At 37.6% G+C, this 18,557-nt stretch overlaps 1 protein-coding gene across 3 annotated transcripts in view; it reads right to left on the bottom strand.

The window, feature by feature from the left end:
* The window catches only part of GPATCH8 (G-patch domain containing 8), a 114,102-nt gene that overhangs the window by 37,655 nt on the left and 57,890 nt on the right, over window positions 1-18,557 (bottom strand). For 2 of the 3 annotated variants that reach the window (XM_081804852.1, XM_081804854.1), the window contains 2 exons: window positions 15,329-15,396; window positions 14,349-14,435 (listed from right to left, as the gene is read on the bottom strand). In XM_081804852.1, coding sequence (XP_081660978.1) covers window positions 14,349-14,435; window positions 15,329-15,396 — 155 coding nt within the window. Of the gene's footprint in view, window positions 1-14,348; window positions 14,436-15,328; window positions 15,397-17,463; window positions 17,509-18,557 lie in introns of all 3 variants that reach the window. The other variant, XM_081804853.1, reaches the window with a different exon arrangement.

The raw sequence follows: 18,557 nt of genomic DNA, 5'->3' as shown, positions 1-18,557 counted from the left end.
GGGTGATAGACATTGGGGAGGGTATGTGCTATGGTGAGCGCTGTGAAGTGTGCAAGACTGTTGAATCACAGATCTGTACCTCTGAAGCAAATAATACATTATATGTTAAAAAAAAAAAAAAAAGAAGATATGCTGACTTAAGAATGAAGGAGGGGAAATCAGAGGGGGAGACGAACCGTGAGAGACTATGGACTCTGAAGAACAAACTGAGGGTTCTGGAGGGGAGGGGGGTGGGAGGATGGGTTAGCCTGGTGATAGGTATTAAAGAGGGCACGTTCTGCATGGAGCACTGGGTGTTATATGCAAACAATGAATCATGGAACACTACATCAAAAACTAATGATGTAATGTATGGGGATTAACATAACATAATAAAAAAATAAATAAAATCTTGAAATAAATAAATAAAATAAAATTTTTTTTACGAGAGTCTTTTGGTAGCAAACTAATTTTCTATCTGAAAACTGATATCTATTTTTATCTCTAATTTGAAAGACATTTTTTCTGTGTGTACAATTCTATGATGATGACTGTCTGCTCTGAGCACATTTAAGATTCATTAGATTCTTTTTTTTTTTTTAAAGATTTTATTTATTTATTTGAAACAGAGAGAATGAGAGAGACAGAGAGCACATGAGAGGGGGGAGGGTCAGAGGGAGAAGCAGGCTCCCTGCCGAGCAGGGAGCCCGATGCGGGACTCGATCCCGGGACTCCAGGATCATGACTTGAGCCGAAGGCAGTAGCTTAACCAACTGAGCCACCCAGGCGCCCAGATTCATTAGATTCTAAAAGAATCAACTTTGGGGACGCCTGGGTGGCTCAATCGTTAAGCGTCTACCTTCGGCTCAGGGTCCTGGGATCAAGCCCCGTGTCGGGCTCCCTGCTTAGCGGGAAGCCTGCTTCTCCCTCTCCCACTCTCCCTGCTTGTGTTCCCTCTCTTGCTGTGTCTCTCTGTCAAATAAATAAAATCTTAAAAAAAAAAAAAGAACCTTTAATAAAAGAATCAACTTTGTATTCTGACTTCTCTTTGTTACTGCAACAGTTCTTTGAAGATTATGTCTCTTTTTGTTGTTACTGTACAGTTTTGCTGTGCCTATGTATAAACTTTTTTTTTCCTTGCTTGAGATTCATTAGGCTTGCTGAATCTGTGAATTGTGTTTTTCATCAATTCTGGAATCTTTTCTCTGAGCCTCTGCCCTACTTTTTCTTTCTTTCTAAAATTCTGTCTAGGTACGTATTAAGAGCTTCTCATTTTTTATCATCTAACTCAACCTCTTTCACATATTTTCCACTTCTCTTTCTTGCCCTCCCTCTCTACACTTTGCTACATTCTGGATATTTCTTCACATGTATTATAGTTAGTATTTACATTTGTATAATCTGCTATTCAATCCTCTCACTGAGGTTTTATATGGTCTCTTGCCCTTTACTCATAATCTCAATCCTTTTTATTTCTTTAAACATATCAAATATGCTTCTTTTATATGCTGTATCCAAGCTGACAACTCCAGTATCTTCAGACTTAAGGGGTCTGATTCTGCTTTTTTCCCCCCTCCCCTGCTAACTCTAGCCCAGAACATCTAGTTTTTTAGTTGGGTCTATAGTAGGACTATGATCTCCTAAAATTTTGGGGGGCTTTATCTAGAAGTTCTTTGACACTGAAAATTGCTCGAGAAGTCTGAATTTTGCTTCTTCCCAAGGGCAATATCTGCCTGAGACCACATTAAACCATGTATTTAATTTATTGTTAAAATGTCATTGATTATTTCATAAATATTTTTTCATCCTACAAAAATAATTGAGGAAATATTGTTTGCACAATCCTTTTTAAAGAAGTTACTGGGATATAAACTGCAGAAATGATGAGGAAAAACTCAGCAAAAGGACCGGCAGGCTTTTTTTTTTTTAAGATTTTATTTATTCACTTGAGACACAGAGATACAGAGAGGGAGAGAGAAAAGGCATGAGCAGGGACAGAGGCAGAGGGAGGCTCCCTGCTGAGCCAGGAGCCCGATATGGGGCTCGATCCCAGGACTCCGGGATCATGACCTGAGCCGAAGGCAGACGCTTAACCATCTGAGCCACCCAGGCGCCCCTGACCGGCAGGCTTTGAATGTATTTACACATAGAATTGAGATTCAAAGAAGCGGGGCTACTAGCATGTCAGATCACAAGGTACATGCTATATCCCCTCACAAAATAGAAATGATATTAACTACTATAAAACCCAGTAGGTAGAGACAGCAAATGGGAATTAGACGTTTGCCTATTACTGCATCTATAATAAAAGTAACAAGAATTTTATTCAAAAGTGAAAATCAAGTAACATAAGTATTATACAACCATATTTAACTGTATGCTATATACTAAGTGTATTAATATTAGGTGGCAGATGAAATGAAAGGGAATAAGACGACAAAAGTTAACTTGCCACTTCTAAAGTACAAAAATAATGGACACTAAAAGAAATAGAGAACAAAGGGTAATTTTATTAAGTTAAAGGGAACTACAAGAAAAATACAAACCATCTATCTCTATCCCACAGTCAGTGACTTAAAAAAAAAAATCTAAACTAAACCAGACCTATCTGTCACATAAAATATTAAAAAATTGGGGCACTGTCTGGTTCAGTCAGTTAAGGATGTGATTCTTGATCTTGGGGTTGTTTGAGAAATTACTTAAAAAAACATATATAGTTAAGTCATTAAAAATTTTTTTCATATTGTAAAGCAAAGCAAAACCTCAGTCCATGATGATTATAAGATGCACATCCAAAACAAAGCGATTCAGAAATACTGAACATAAAAAAAAACAAAGGGGCACCTGAGTGGCTCAGTTGGATGCTCAACTGACTCTTAATTTCGGCTGAGATGATCTCAGCATCACTGGATGAAGCCCCATCACTGGATGAAGCCCTGTGTTGTGTCCAGCTTCTCACTTAGCAGGGAGTCTGCTGGAGATTCTTTCCCTCTCCCTGTCCTCTCTCAAATGAATAAATCTTAAAAAACAAAAACAAAAAACAAGAAAAAAAAAAAACACAGGGGCACATGGGTCACTCAGTTGGTCAGTGTCTGCCTTCGGCTCAGGTCATGATCCCAGGGTCCTGGGATTGAGTCCTGGGTCCAACTCCCTGCATAGCAGGGAGTCTGCTTCTCCCTCTGCCCCCACCCCTGCTCACGCTTGCTCTGTCTCTTTCTCACACAAAAATAAATAAATAAAAACTTTAAAAAGAGAGAAAAATTAAAAAAACAAAAAAACAAAAACCAAAACAACACTCAAAACCCCAAAGATATACAAGGCAATATACACAAAATGAAAGCAGGAATCAAGGTCTTACTTTCAACTGAGGTACAGATTACACTATAAAGCTTTAAACAAGATAGAAGCACTATATTTATAATGTCAATGAAGGCAACTCATGGTATCTAAAAACTTTAATATCTATCATAATCTAGCAGCAACATCCATGATGCAGAAATTAGAGATTTATTTTTTTTTAAAGATCTTATTTATTTATTTGAGAGAGAGAGCACATGAGGCGGGAGGGTCAGAGGGAGAAGCAGACTTCCTGCTGAGCAAGGAGCCCGATGTGGGACTCGATCCTGGGACTCCAGGATCATGACCTGAGCTGAAGGCAGTTGCTTAACCAACTGAGCCAACCAGGTGTCCGAAATTAGAGATTTATTAAAGGAGACTCAAATCATCTCTCATTTAATAACAGATCGAAAAGATAAAAATAAACAAAGACACTGAACACCTTAATGATATAATAAGGTGTGTGGCCTGAAAATAGGAGACACACCTTTTTTTTTTTTTTTAAGATTTTATTTATTTAAGAGAGAGAGAGCATGAGAAGGGGGAGGGTCAGAGGGAGAAGCAGACTCCCTGCTGAGCAGGGAGCCTGATGCGGGACTCGATCCCGGGTCTCCAGGATCATGACCTGAGCCGAAGGCAGTCGCTTAACCAACTGAGCCACCCAGGCGCCCAGGAGACACACCTTTTAAAGTACTCATAGAATGTTCACCAAAAAAGACCATTTAGGCTATAGAGGAAACCATAATAAATTGCAAGAAGAGATAATATAAGCAACATATATGAACACAGTAAAATAAAACTAGGAATTAACATTTTTAAAGGCTTTTCTATAAATCTGAAACCACAGAATTTCTAGGGGAAAAAATGATAATGACAACATTATTTATCAATATATACAGGTGTCAGGTGGAGCAGTGGTCAGGAAAAATACATAGGTACAATTACTTAAAGTAACAGAATAATAAAAACAAAAGCTAAACTCTGGATAAACTCTCATACATGTATACCAGGAAATATGTTTCCATTTACATAAAGTTCAAAATCATGTAAAATTGGGGTGCCTGGGTGGCTCAGTCGGTTAAGCATCTGCCTTCGGCTCAGGTCATGATCGCAGAGTCCACATTGGGTTCCCTGCTTGGCGGAGAGTCTGCTTCTCCCTCTGCCCCTCACCCTGCTCATGCTTTCTCTCGAGCACACTCTCTAATAAATAAATAAAATCTTAACAAAAAATAAAAAAAAAATATTCAAAACCATGTAAAATTAAACAATACATGTTTAGGGATACAAAACACATTGTAAAACCATTTTATTTATTTATTTATTTTTTTAAAGATTTTATTTATTCATTTGACAGAGAGAGACACAGCGAGAGAGGGAACACAAGCAGGGGGAGTGAGGGAGGGAGAAGCAGGCTTCCCGCAGAGCAGGGAGCCCGATGCAGGGCTTGATCCCAGGACCCTGCGATTATGACCTGAGCCAAAGGCAGACGCTTAATGACTGAGCCACCCAGGCGCCCCTCAACATAATTCTTATCAGAATCACAGCTGACTTCTTTATAGAAATTGACAAACTGATTCTAAGATTCATACAGAATTGGGAGGGATCAAGACTACCCAAAACGATCCTAAAAAGGAATAAAGTAGGAAGGCTTCCCAAAAGCAAACCTTACTACAAAGCAACAATAAGCAAGACTGTGATTTTCTTTTCTTTTCTTTCTCTCTTTCCCTTTCTTTCTTTTTTAGATTTATTTATGAGAGAGAGAGAGAGAGAGAACAAGCGGGGCGGGTAGAAAGGGAGAAAGAGAGAGAGAATCCAAAGCAGACTCCCTGCCGAGAGGGCAGCCAGACACAGGGCTCAATCTCAGGACCCTGAAATCATGACCTGAGCTGAAACCAAGAGTTGGGAAACTTAACCAACTGCGCCACCCAGGTGCCCTAAGACCACGGTTTTCAACAAGGTTCTAAGACCATGCAGTGAAGAACAATCTTTTCAACAAATGGCACTGGGACAACTGGGTAGCCACACGAAGAAGGAGTTGGAACACCTACCCAACATGACATACAAAAATTAATTTAAAAAACTTATTTCAAAATAGATCAAAGACCTAAATAGAAGAGCTAAAACTACAACTTCTTAGCAGGAAACATAGGTATAAATTTTCATGGCCTTGGATTAGACAATGGGTTCTTAAATATGACACCAAAAATACAAGCAACAAAAGAAAAAGATAATGGACTTCATCAAATTTTTAAAATTTGTGCATCAAAGGACATTTTCAAATGAAAAGACAATCACAAAATGGGAGAAAATATTTGGAAATCTGACAAGGGTCTCATTTCCAGAATTCATAAAGAGTTCTTATAACAATAAAAGGACAGCCCTATTTAAAAATGGGCAAAAGATTTGAATAGACATTTCTCCAAAGGAATAATAAATGGACAGTAAGTACATGAAAAGATACTCAACATCATTAGTCAAGAAAATGCAAATCAAAACCATGATTAAATACCATTTCATACCCACTAGGATGGCTATAATAAAAAAGACAAACAACAAATGTAAGTGAGGAAGTAGAGAAACAAACTCTCATACACTGCTGGTGGGAATGTAAAATGGTACAAACGCTTTGGAATACACTGGCACTTCCTCAAAGAGTTAAACAGAGAGTTAGCATATGACCAGCAATTCCATTCCTATGTAGATACCCAAGAGAACCAGAAAATATATTTACATGGAAACTTGTACAAGATGGTCACAGCAGCATTATTTATAATAGCCAAAAAGCAGAAACAACCCAAATGTCCATTAATTGATGAATGATTAAACAGACTGCAGTATATTCATTCAATGTAATATTCAGCCATAAGAAGGAAATGAAGTACTTACACGTGCTATTAACATGACTGAACCTTGAACACATGCTTAGTAAAAGAAGTCAGATATGAAAAGCCACATATTGAATGATTCAACTTATATGAAATGTCCAGAACAGGCAAACCTAGAGACAGAAAGTGGTTATGAGGGGAAGAAGGTAGGGTGAGGAATGACTGCTAAAGAGTATTGGGGTTTCTTTTTGAGTGATGTAAATGCTAGAATTAGTAGTGATGACTGCATACCATTGTGAATATGTTACGTCTTTAAGTTGTATACTATAAAATGGTAAAATGGTAAATTTTATCTCAACAACAAAAATCTATCTGAAAAAATGGAAGGGAATGATAAACAGAAAAGACAGTGCCTACCTCTGGAGGAGGAAGAAATGGAATGCAATCATAAAGTTACTGATAATGTTCTTTTTCTTAAACAGAGCAGAAGACACACAAGTGTCTGTAGTTATTCTTTATATCTTACACAGTTTTCAAAAAGATTTTATTTATTTGAGAGAGAGAGATAGCATGTGCAAGCAGGGGGCGGGAGGAGAGAGGAACAGAAGGAGAGGGACAAACAGACTCTGTACTGAGTGTGGAGCCCAGCTTGAGGCTTGATCTCAGGACCCTAAGATCACGACCTGAGCCAAAATCAAGATTTAGATGCTTAACAGACTGAGCCACCCAGGAGCCCCTTATTTTACACATATTTTAAAAATACCTTATCAGTATTTAATAAAATACTCAGGGTGTCAAAATGGGACTGCATTTCTTTCCTGTTAAAATTTAAACCTATTTTAATTTAGAGCCAAATAGATCTACAACCATGTGCAAATATAATTTTCATAAAAATGAAATTTAAAAAATAAAAGAATGGAAGCTGACATAAAGGAGGCAGTGAATGCAGAGACTACTCTTTAAGAAGTTTAGTTCTAAAGACATGTAAAAAGAGAAGACGGTAGCTACAGAGAGTGGAAGTCAATAGAGTTGTTTTTTTTAGTTAGTGGTTCTCTTCCCCCACAAATGTGTGAGCATGTTTACTGGTGAAAGGAAAAGAATGAATAATGAGAGAGGCTGCCAAGGTTATACCTTTATTTTTTAAAGATTTTATTTATTTATCTGACAGAGAGAGAGAGCACAAGCAGTGGGAGTGGGAGAGGGAGAAGCAGGGCTCCCCGCTGAGCAGGGGGCCTGATGTGATGCTCGATCCCAGGACCCTGGGATTATGACCTGAACTGAAGGCAGATGCTTAACTGACTGAGCCACCCAGGCGCCCCAAAGGTTACACCTTTACAAAGATGTCAAGTCCTTTTATAAGACAGAGGTGTAAGATTCAGAATTCATAGGTAGGAATTATCCTTTGATGGATGGTGAAAGGGGAGAAATATTTAAGGACAGGATTATTTGGGCCCAAGTTTGATGGTGGATATTACAGGCAGATGAATGCACGCTCACCTAATGGTCCAAATTTTCTTCGTTAAATTTTCTATTAGGAGTAAGGGAAGGTGGAGGAAGGACAAGGGCAGTTGAGGGAAGATGAAGGCCTGAGAACCAATGCTTAAAAATGAAAGCTGAGGGGACTAAGCAGGAAATGACATATGAAAGATTACTTGGCAGTTCTGTGAGCCCAGCGAATCAAAACCAGTCTCATACTGCATTATAGTAAAGATGTAGAAATGCAAGTATTTGTACTGACTGGAGACAGGCTTTTGGTAAATAAGTAGCTATGACACAAGGATTAGGAAGAAAAGAGTTGGGATCAAAGTGTTGAGGAAGTAAAAATCTATGGTGCTTGAGAAGTACAAATTAAGGAGGGGCTAAGTTACTAAAGTCAAGGTTCCAAGGTCATGTGAAGGTGAAGAACAAATATAGTGCAATATATGAGTGACAAGCAGGAAGGGGAAAGGGTTTCACAAATAGTACAGTTAAGAGTTGACAAGATTTCTGTGCATCTGATCAATAAAACGGGGATAAGTAATTCTTGCTCTACCCAATACGAAGAGTTCAAATGAGAAATAATTTCTTGGGGTAGGGGGACAAAAAGAGCCTCAAAATATAATGCATAATCTTAAGAGGCTGTGAATTACTCAGCTATTTCATTTATTATTCACTTGAGAGTGTAACTTTTACTTGAAAACAAAAAATGTATTCTTTAGAATATTTCTTTCTTTTTTTTTTTTTAAAGATTTATTTATTTGACAGAGAGAGAGCAGGAGAGCACAGGCAGGGGGAGCCGCAGGCAGAGGCAGAGGGAGAAGCAGGGTCCCGCTGAGGAGGGAGCCTGATGCGGGGCTCGATCCCAGGACCCTGGGATCATGACTGAGCTGAAGACAGTTGCTTAACCAACTGAACCACCAGGCGCCACTAGAATATTTTTTTTTTTTTTAAAAAGATTTATTTGCTTGAGAGAGAGAGCACAAGCAGGTGCAGGGGCAGAGGGAGAGGGAGAGGGAGAAGCAGACTCCCCACTGAGCAGTGAGCTTGACGTGGGGCTTGATCCCCAAACTCTGGGATCATGACCTGAGCCAAAGGCAGATGCATAACCAACTGAGCCACCCAGGCGCCCCACTTTAGAATATTTCTATTTCTGACAGTATACCAAGTAAATTTGGATCTTCCCCTTATTTCAAAGAATTTATTTATTCAATTCATATTTATTGAGTACTTATGTGCCAGGCATTATGCTGGATATAGTATATATACTGGCAGACAAATAGACACAGTCTCTCTCCTCAATGCCATTTCTGCCCAAACAGTAGTCAGACTATAAACAAGTGAACAAACAAAAATTTATAATTATAAATGACAAAAGACAGTGTTACAAGAGAACAAGGCAGAGTGGAGGATTTATTTAAACTGGGTGATGAGGGAAGGTTCCTAAGCTAAGTTCTAAAGGATAAAAAAAGAACCATGTGAAAGATGATGAAACATAGTGTCATAACCACTCAGGGCCTAAGGACAGTGTTTGGACAGAAAAAGAAGGCCTATGTCCGAACATGAAGAACTCCAACATCTGAAGTTCAGGCCAAAAAGAAGGAACCAACAAAGGAACCTATACAGAAGCAGCAAGGGAGGTAAGAAGGAGGAATACAGGAAAGTATGAAATCTTCAAAAGCAAGAGAAAAAAAAAATGTTTTAAAGAGAAAAGAATGGTCAATTGTATTCAATGCTGCCAAGAAACAGAATATGGAATAAAAGTTTTAAAAGATCTACTGGATTTAGCAAATAGAGGTGTTTTGTGGCCTTAAATAAAGTGGTTCAGCGAAAAGTGCTAAAGCCAGCCTAAATGGGTTGAATAGTGCATAAAGAAAAGGGCAAGGAGAAGAGACTAGGAAAAGAAAAAAGGAAGAGAAGGAAGAGGAAGACTTCACTATATTATAATTCTGGATAAAATAAAACACACAGGGCTGCTGATCCGGGGCTGCTGGGATCAAGCCCTGAGTCAGGCTCCCTGCTCAGCGGGGAGTCGGCTTATCCCTCATCCTCTGCCTCTCCCCCTCGCTCGTGTTCTCTCTCATTCTCTCTCAAATAAATAAAATCCTTATAAAACACACACACACGCTTTAATATATAGTTGAGCTCAACAAGACAGGGCAATCCCTAGACGCTTGAAGATGAGGTTTCAGGACCTTGATGATAGAAAGCTAGTAAGCTCTCCCTGTGAAAAGTTCAGAGATATGAAGAGTTATCTCCACAGAGTGACTACTGACTGATCGGTAGAGCACGCAACTCTGGATCTCGGGGTTGTGAGTTCGAGCCCCATGTTGGGTGTAGAGATTACTTAAAAAATAAATAAAAATTTAAAAAAAAAGTTGTCTCCATCCTTGAAACAGGAACTAGAAAAACTGAACTATATCATTACCTTCTGTCCATGAAGACATCAAGAAACTCACCATGTATCAGGGTATAAATGGAAAGGGTCATGTATAAGAAGAGGCTGGAACTTCAGACCAGTCATTGGTGGACGTAAAGGATTTACACTTTCTACTCACAGCAGGAACCCTTAGTTTAGGTATTAACATTTTAAAACCAGTCCAACAGCAGTTAAAGACCCTAGATTTTAGCAAAGGCACATATAAACCTATCTCATAAGAACTCCCCCCAAAATCCAGGATATAAGAAACTTCCACAGAATGAAAAGATGACAATCAAAACTGCAAGCCACACAAGGACACAAATACTGTGAAAAAGTCAGGAGAGGCAACAAACTATAAAAACATATAATCGGGGTGCATGGGTGGCTCAGTTGTTGAGCCTCTGCCTTCGGCTCAGGTCATGATCCCGGGGTCCTGGGATTGAGCCCCGCGTCAGGCTCCCTGCTCTGCGGGAGGCCTGCTTCTCCCTCTCCCACTCCCCCTGCTTGTGTTCCCTCTCTCACTGCGTCTCTCTCTGTCAAATAAATAAATAAATAAAATCTTAAAAAAAAAAAAAAAAGTCAGACATGTAGGGCACCTGGGTGGCTCAGTCAGTTACAAGTCTTAAGCGTCCAACTCTTAGGTTTCAGCTCAGGTCATGATCTTATGGGTTGTGGGATGGAGCCCCACGTCCTCTGCATTCAGTGGAGAGTCAGTTTCAAGATTCTCCACCTCTGCCCCTCCCCCCACTCTCTCTCTCTGACAAATAAATCTTTTTTTTTTTTTTTTAAAGATTTTATTTATTTGTCAGAGCGAGAGAGAGAAAGAGCACAAGCAGAGTCGGAGAAGCAGGCCCCCACTGAGCAAGGAGCCCGATTTGGGACTCAATCCCAGGGCCCTGGGATCATGACCTGAGCTGGAGGTAGATGCCTAACTGAATGCGCCACCCATGTGTCCCTCAAATAAATAAATCTTAAAAAAAAAAAAAATGTTAGACATGTAATAAAATATATTTACAAATGTTAATTATGGAATATAGGTGGTTGGTATATGGGTATTAATTACACAGTTCTTTCCATTTTTCTGTATGTTCAATTTTCATAATAAAACATCAAAGAAAAGATCACTAAAATGAAAAATAAGTAAATGTAAGTTAGATACAGCTAGAAGAGAGAATCCTCTATACTATCTTCTATAAGCTCTATGTTTTTTCCTTTTACACAGATTATTTATGGTATGATTATTGTATTGTATAGTACTGTATGTATGGTCAAATATATAAGGGTCTGTCTTAATTCCTAGGTGTTTCATAAATTTTTTTTGCTATTACAAATGGTGACATTTTTGTAATGTTCATTTTTCTCTTCGTTGATATACAGACATATAAATTTAAATTTTTGATTCTGAAACTAGCATCCAGCTAACCTCTTACTAATTTATATAATTTACCTGTAAATTCTTTCAGATATCTATGTACGTAATCACACCTGGAAACAAGAACAGTTTTGTCTCTTCCTTTCATTTCTTAGATCTTTATTTATTTGTTTCTGCCTGTCTACCTTACTGTGTTGCTTAGGACCTCCAGCACAATACTTAACAGAAACAATGAGAGCAGGCATCCTTGTTATCTCCCCATCCCAAAAGGAGAATTTTCAACTTTTAAATATTAAATACGATATCTCATACATGGTTTCTGTAGACATTCTATCTGGTTAAGGAAGAAGATTCTTTATCAATATGGACAGGACTTTTCATAATGCATGAATGCAGAACTTTATATAATGCTTTTCTGGCATTTATTGAGATAGTCATATAGCTTTCTTCCTTTAATCCCTTAATGTGGTTGACTATATAGATTTGTAACATTAAACTAATCTTGTATTCTTTGCATAATTTGCTCATGATATATCCTGAATTGGTTCTGGTATTTGCTAGCGTTTTAAGATTTGCATCTGTTGGGCGCCTGGGTGGCTCAGTTGGTTAAGCGACTGCCTTCGGCTCAGGTCATGATCCTGGAGTCCCGGGATCAAGTCCCGCATCGGGATCCCTGCTCGGCAGGGAGTCTGCTTCTCCCTCTGACCTTCCCCCTTCTCATGTGCTCTCTCTCTCTCACTCTCTCAAATAAATGAATAAATAAAATCTTAAAAAAAGAAAAAGATTTGCATCTGTTTTATAAATCAGAGTGTCATGTAAGTATCCTTCTTGTCAGGATTTAGCATCAAGGTGGTATTAGTCTCTCATAAAATGAGCTGGGAGTTTTTCTTTTCAATTCTCTGGAAGATTAGAAATTGTTGGTTAAGACTGAAGTTATTTCTTTTATGAATTTTGATAGAGCTCACTAGTGAAGTTATTTGGGCTTTACGGAAAGATTTATTATATGGATTCAATTTATATAATAGGTACAGAATTACTGAAGTTTTTGATTTTTTTTTTAGTATACTTTACCAAGTTCTATTTCTTAGGAATTTATCCATTTAAATCTAATTTTTGCATTCACTGGCATGAAGTTAATAAAATTTTCGTCTTTTAGTGCTGCCTACTACATCTGCAATGGTGTCTTCTCATTACTGATACTGGCTTTCTAAGTTCTTTTCTTTCTTAATATCACAAGTACCTAAAAGAGCTAACTTTTGGCTTTGCTTTTTGTTTCATTTGTTAACCTTTATTATCTTTTATTATTTCTTTTCTTTTACATTCTTTGAGTTTACACTTTGCTATTCTTTTCCTAACTTCCTGAGAGAAATGTTTACTTCATTTTCTGCTTTCTCGAACATAGCATTTACGTATATTTGCTATCACAGATGATACTGCTTTAGGTTATCTGAGTTTTGATAATGTATTATTTGTATCTTTCAGTCCAAAATATTTTCCAATTATCATTGTGTTTTTTTCTCTCACTGACTGGAAACTAAAACAATTTTCTCATAACCTAACAGGGCTTTTTCTATCTTTTATTTAAAAAACTGACTGCTAGGGGTGCCTGGGTGGCTCGTCTGCCTTCGGCTCAGGTCACAATCCCAGGGTTCTGGGATGGAACCCCATATCGGGCTCCCCGCTCAGTGGGAAGCATGATTCTCCATCTCCCACTCCCCCTGCTGTGTTCCCTCTCTTGCTGTTTCTGTCAAATAAATAAATAAAATCTTTTTTTAAAAAAAGGTGAAAAACTGATTGCTTTGTGGCTTAACCTGATTTCAGTTCTTCGAAATTTGTTGATACATTGTTTATGACACGGGTTATGGTAGAAAATTTTGTTTAAATAAATAAATGTTCCATATATTTTCAAAATTTCTGATTTTCAAAGTGATTGGATTCATAGTTCTATATAACCAGTAGATGAAATCTGTTAATGTGTTATCCAAATCTTCCAAATGTCTTTGAATTTTTCTTCTACTTTTTAAATCAATTATTGAAAGAGATATATTAAAACCTCCCACTATTGTGGCAGATGTAACATTTCTTATAGTTGTTATTTTTATATTAGCTATTTTTTATGGTAAAACAGATTTTTAAAAATAAATCCCTTTTCCCTCTTGCCACTTTAAGGTTCATGACCAAAATCAGTTTCTATATGATAATCTTAACTAAGCCTATTTCTTACCTTCAAATTTACCTATGCTATAGTAGAGACTGGGCATAGTACATCTTGAAAGGCATCTTCCCTGGTCAGTCTATTTGAAAGCTGAAAGCTAACTTATAACATGGTCTAAACTGCAGTTTTCTGCAGTTTAAACTAATCCCTTAAAAAGGAAAACATTGATGTTCTCACTCTTTTTTTTTTTTTTTTTTTTTTAAGAGCGAGAGAGCAAGGGGGAAAGGGAGAGGAAGAGAGAGAATCTTAAGCAGGTTCCATGACTAATGCAGACACCGACACAGGGCTCAATCTCATGACCCTGAGATCATGACCTGAGCTGAAATCAAGAGTCGGTCGCTTAACTGACTGAGCCACCGAGGTGCCCCTCAATTTGTTATTCTTAAAATACCCTAGCGATTGAAAAACAAAAGTTTTGTCAATAGGTTCAAGTTCCCAAAGGACTCTTAAATAACAATTTTTACTGCTACTACTCCCTACTATGTACCAGGCACTGTGTTTTCAGAGACTAATGCAATCATTCCAACAGACTTCTGAAGTGGGTCTTAGCGTTATAGTTTTTATAATAGCAATATAGGAAAGTAACAGAAACCTGAGGCCTACTAACTACTAATCATCACCAAAGATCAAACAAATGCTATCATCAACGAGATCCTTTTCACCAAAATGAGTATCTCTTTCAGTGTGAGCACGCAACATGCAAAAATGGCTTCATTCAAGTACCTTATACTTCTGTCTCAATTCTTCTGTGTCTTCTTTTTCTACTTCTAGGACACGGCGCCGTTCGGTAGCATCTTCAGCATAATCAAGCTTAATAAAAATAGATATAATTAGTCTTAATTCCTAAAGTACCCCAATTAGCCATTAAAAAGTCATCTGCACAACTACAGTATTGCATGAAAATAAAAACTTCATATTATACTCAGCTATCTCTTATTTTATTGTTCCCCTACAGAGAAAATGTGTACAAAATAACTAATTAATCCTTCCACGCTGGTGGTTCCCAACAGGCACATTTTCTGATGATAACAGACTTTACTTCTATGTTCAGTGCCAAAGAATTAGGAGTAAATGGAGAAAATATTTTAGGCAATGAAAAGAAGGTATCACAGATAACAGCTGCACATAGGGGCAAAGCTTCTACCACGGCAAGTATTTTCAGAGTTGAACAAACCTGCCTAATGAAATATGCACCAGGATCTGGGTTTTAAGTCTGATCCTGCCTTGTGGCATAACCCTGGGCAAAACATTCAACTTCCTTATGCCCCTGTTAAAACAGGGGCATTATCTATCACCTACCTGCCTCAAAGCCAGCACTAAATGAGAATGTAAAATATATTTTTAAGTTTCCAAAGAAAAATACTAAAACTACATTCTATCTCATAAGTGTATTCTTGTACTGGCATCTGAATTTGGAATTAATACCAATTTTAAATACACCATTTTATTTTATTTATTTTATTTTATTTTTTTAAGATTTTATTTATTTATTTGAGAGAGAGAATGAGATAGAGAGAGCATGAGAGGGGGGAAGGTCAGAGGGAGAAGCAGACTCCCTGCTGAGCAGGGAGCCCGATGCGGGACTCGATCCTGGGACTCCAGGATCATGACCTGAGCCGAAGGCAGTTGCTTAACCAACTGAGCCACCCAGGCACCCCTTAAATACACCATTTTAAAAAAATTAGCTAACAAGATCAATTTACCTCCATTTCCATGCGACCCATGCCCATGACATCATACTTGACGACAATCGGAATGGGATCTGTTCTCCCTGTAACAGGAACACATAATCCAGGTAAGAGGCAAAGCTAAGCCAACAGTTCACTTTATACATTGGGTTTGGGTGGTTAGAGATCTTGCCTTGGAGTGCAGAGACCAGAAAGCTACAGTGAACCAAACACAAGCCATTCTCACAGCTTACAACCAAACCTACCTCTCCCAGTTTAAGCCCAACTAACCACCTTGGTTGACATTCCAGTTGGGGAAAATTCCAGATTACTATGACAAAATTAAATAAGTAATGCAAAGCACTTCTAAGCAATGGCACCAGGAGATTTAAAATCAAAAACTTTAGAAATTGCTTTTTAAAATGATCCCCAAATAACTTTCCATCAAGAATCATTTCACTCTTACAGTCCACTGACATCCTCCCACACACACTTTTAAAACTAGTAATAAATATCTCAACTGACATGTTTAAACTTAAAAAAAAAAAAAAAAGCACGGTTTCAAACATGATACAGGAAAACTCTGTAATTGCAATTCAGCATGTTTAATATTTTTTTGTTTTCAACAATTAATTGGGGCTGCAACAAAATTTAAATAAAAAGCAACAGTTAGTTGCCCTTAGGCACAAAAAATTGTTTTACTTTTAAACTGGTGCTCTGAGGTCTCATTTTCCAGAGTGGATTTAACACTGGCTGTGACAATCGGTAAGCTGTGAAAAGGACTAGTTGCGAAGAAAATTGACTTTAAACTAATCAATCTATGCTGGAGATTTTTAAAAATGTATATTTAATCCACTCATAACCAGCCAAACAAAGCAAAATGGGGCAGACAAGCACTTTACTACCACAGCTGTTTTACATCACAACTTGCGCTGTTTATTGTGATGTAAGCCCACTGAAAAGAGGACTGACTTACCTTATCCGCTGTACACCTTTAGTGAAAAAACACAATGTTTACTTCCCTCATCATTTCACTCAGGCTGGTGTAAACAATTGTTTTTTTGTTTGTTTTTTTGTGTTTTTGTTGTTGTTGTTATACACACATATGTATTATACCTTTGGGCTAAAAGTTGAGTTTTGTCAGGTTAAATCTGAGGCATTACCAAAACCAATCAGAAAAAAATAAATGCCATATTCATGACTAGGCTTGGTCCTGGAGAAAAAACAAGAAACTGTTTTCAAAGTGACTGGCAACCACTTATATGTTGCTCCATATATATATATTTAATTTTTGTCTTTAAAACATAATGAAAAACAAATTCAGAAGTTTACTAATCACCAGTATCCCATTATGGTTTTCAAACAATAAATAAGGAGATAATTCCTAATTAGGAATAATTATTACAGTGAAAGTTTAAGTTAATAAAGATACTTTTATGCCAGGGAAAAAAAAGGACAAAAGTTCTAAAATACAGCCTTCTTTTAGAAACTATCAGACTGCCAGTTAAACAAAATGAAAATGCATACTACCTTATGCCCAATGGTATAATAAATAAGCAGTGACTGCAATCTTTAGCAAAAGGACCAAATTAAAGACAGGTTATAAAAATGACTTCCTAGGTGCAATATCACTTTCATAACGTCTCAATCAGGGATTTACTGGTAAAATACACAAATGCTCCAATGAAAGAATTGAAAAGAAATGTCAAAGGAATTTACTTTTTTTGGTTTTGGTTTCTTTTTTGGTCTGTCAGAATTTGTTTTGCAAGAATCAAGAAAGTTTTGGTACAAATTCATTACCTCTGTAAACCCCTGTTTATAAACTCTGCATTAGTACTTTTGCCTTCTAAGGCAGTCAAAGTTTGTTTTAATTTACTTATAAATTGCAGTAGCAAGTGCTAGTGCCCATTACATTGTGGGAAAATCAAGTTTTTGACAGTATTAGAATTTAATATTTTAACTGATTTTTTTTGGCAGTTCTAACACAAACAGATACATCCCTTCTTAACAGTACCCTTTAATGAACAAGGATCAGACAAGTTGCATAAGGAAAGGAAAGGAAAATGAAAAAGACCAAGCAGAAGGATGAAGGCTACAACAGAGAAAGTAAGCCTAACATATTGGTGCACTGATGACAAAAGGAGTAATTCAGTCTGAAAATAAAAAATTACCACTGCTAAGTTTACCATCACCACAACAAGTCCAGGATCATAATGCTGTAAAAAAGAAACACCATTTGTTAGGCAGAAACCATTAGGGTAGGAAACAGGCCTTCTAGCAGGCAGATGGGAAGGGGTAAAGTAACAATTGGTTTGTCCCTCCCCCAATTTCAGCTGAAGAAGAGGAAGGACACTTTGTGCTTCAGCAGTTGTTTTCACATTGGTTGGCCCAGGGTGTGAGATTTTTGCACTGCTACTTGAGAACATGTACAACCTCCTCTTTAATAATTCGGCTGGGGTGGCGGGGGGGGGATGTTAAAGCGAGAGAACTAGCTCTAGCTTCCAATTTCTAATTTAACTATTCATTCTGGTAAATCAGTATTCAGGGCCCAAGTTGGGACTTCTCCTTAAAGAAATAACATCAAAGATAGATCAACTGGACAGTGATCAAGTCATTTCCTTCACTAAAAGAACTCTAAGAGGATTTGTGGGTTGGGAAGGGAGTCATCAAGAACTTGTTAAAAAAATATATATAAGTAAAAGGTCTGGAAAATAACCTTTTACACTAAGTGCTTAGAAAGTGCTTAGTGTAAAATAACCTTTTACACTAAGTGCTTATGTATATTTGAGTTCTGTTATGAATGAATAAAACCCCTGAAGTAGCTTTCCTTAGAAATTTGTTTCCTTTTAATGAAGTCTTCCCAGGCTTGCCAGCCAACATCTTTCTTTCTACATACAACAAAGCCAAGCTTTGAAGGAGACAAAGAACTCCAGAGAAAGTGGCATCAAAATGGCTGTCACATTTATAATTAGTCCACTCAGAAGTAACTCATCACAGAAAATAAACATCCTGGCTCTAAAAATAATTTGAAGGTATTACAATAACATTGTTTGGTGACAGAGGGGAACTACTCTCATTGTGGTGAGCACGGAGTACTGTACAGAACTGCTGAATGATGTACACCTGAAACTATTAACACTGTATGTTAATCATATTTCAATTAAAAAAAATATAGGGGTGCCATGCTGGCTTAGTTGGTGGAGCATACGACTCTTGATCTCGGGGTCATGAACTGAAGCCCCACCTTGGGCACAGAGCTTACTTA

The sequence above is a fragment of the Leptonychotes weddellii genome, chromosome 15 (assembly GCF_054177405.1).
Source record: "Leptonychotes weddellii isolate Sample4059 chromosome 15, ASM5417740v2, whole genome shotgun sequence".
NCBI classification, from domain to species: Eukaryota; Metazoa; Chordata; class Mammalia; order Carnivora; family Phocidae; genus Leptonychotes; species Leptonychotes weddellii.
Note: the sequence above shows the minus strand (reverse complement) of the source record. Positions and strands in the feature narration are given on the sequence as shown.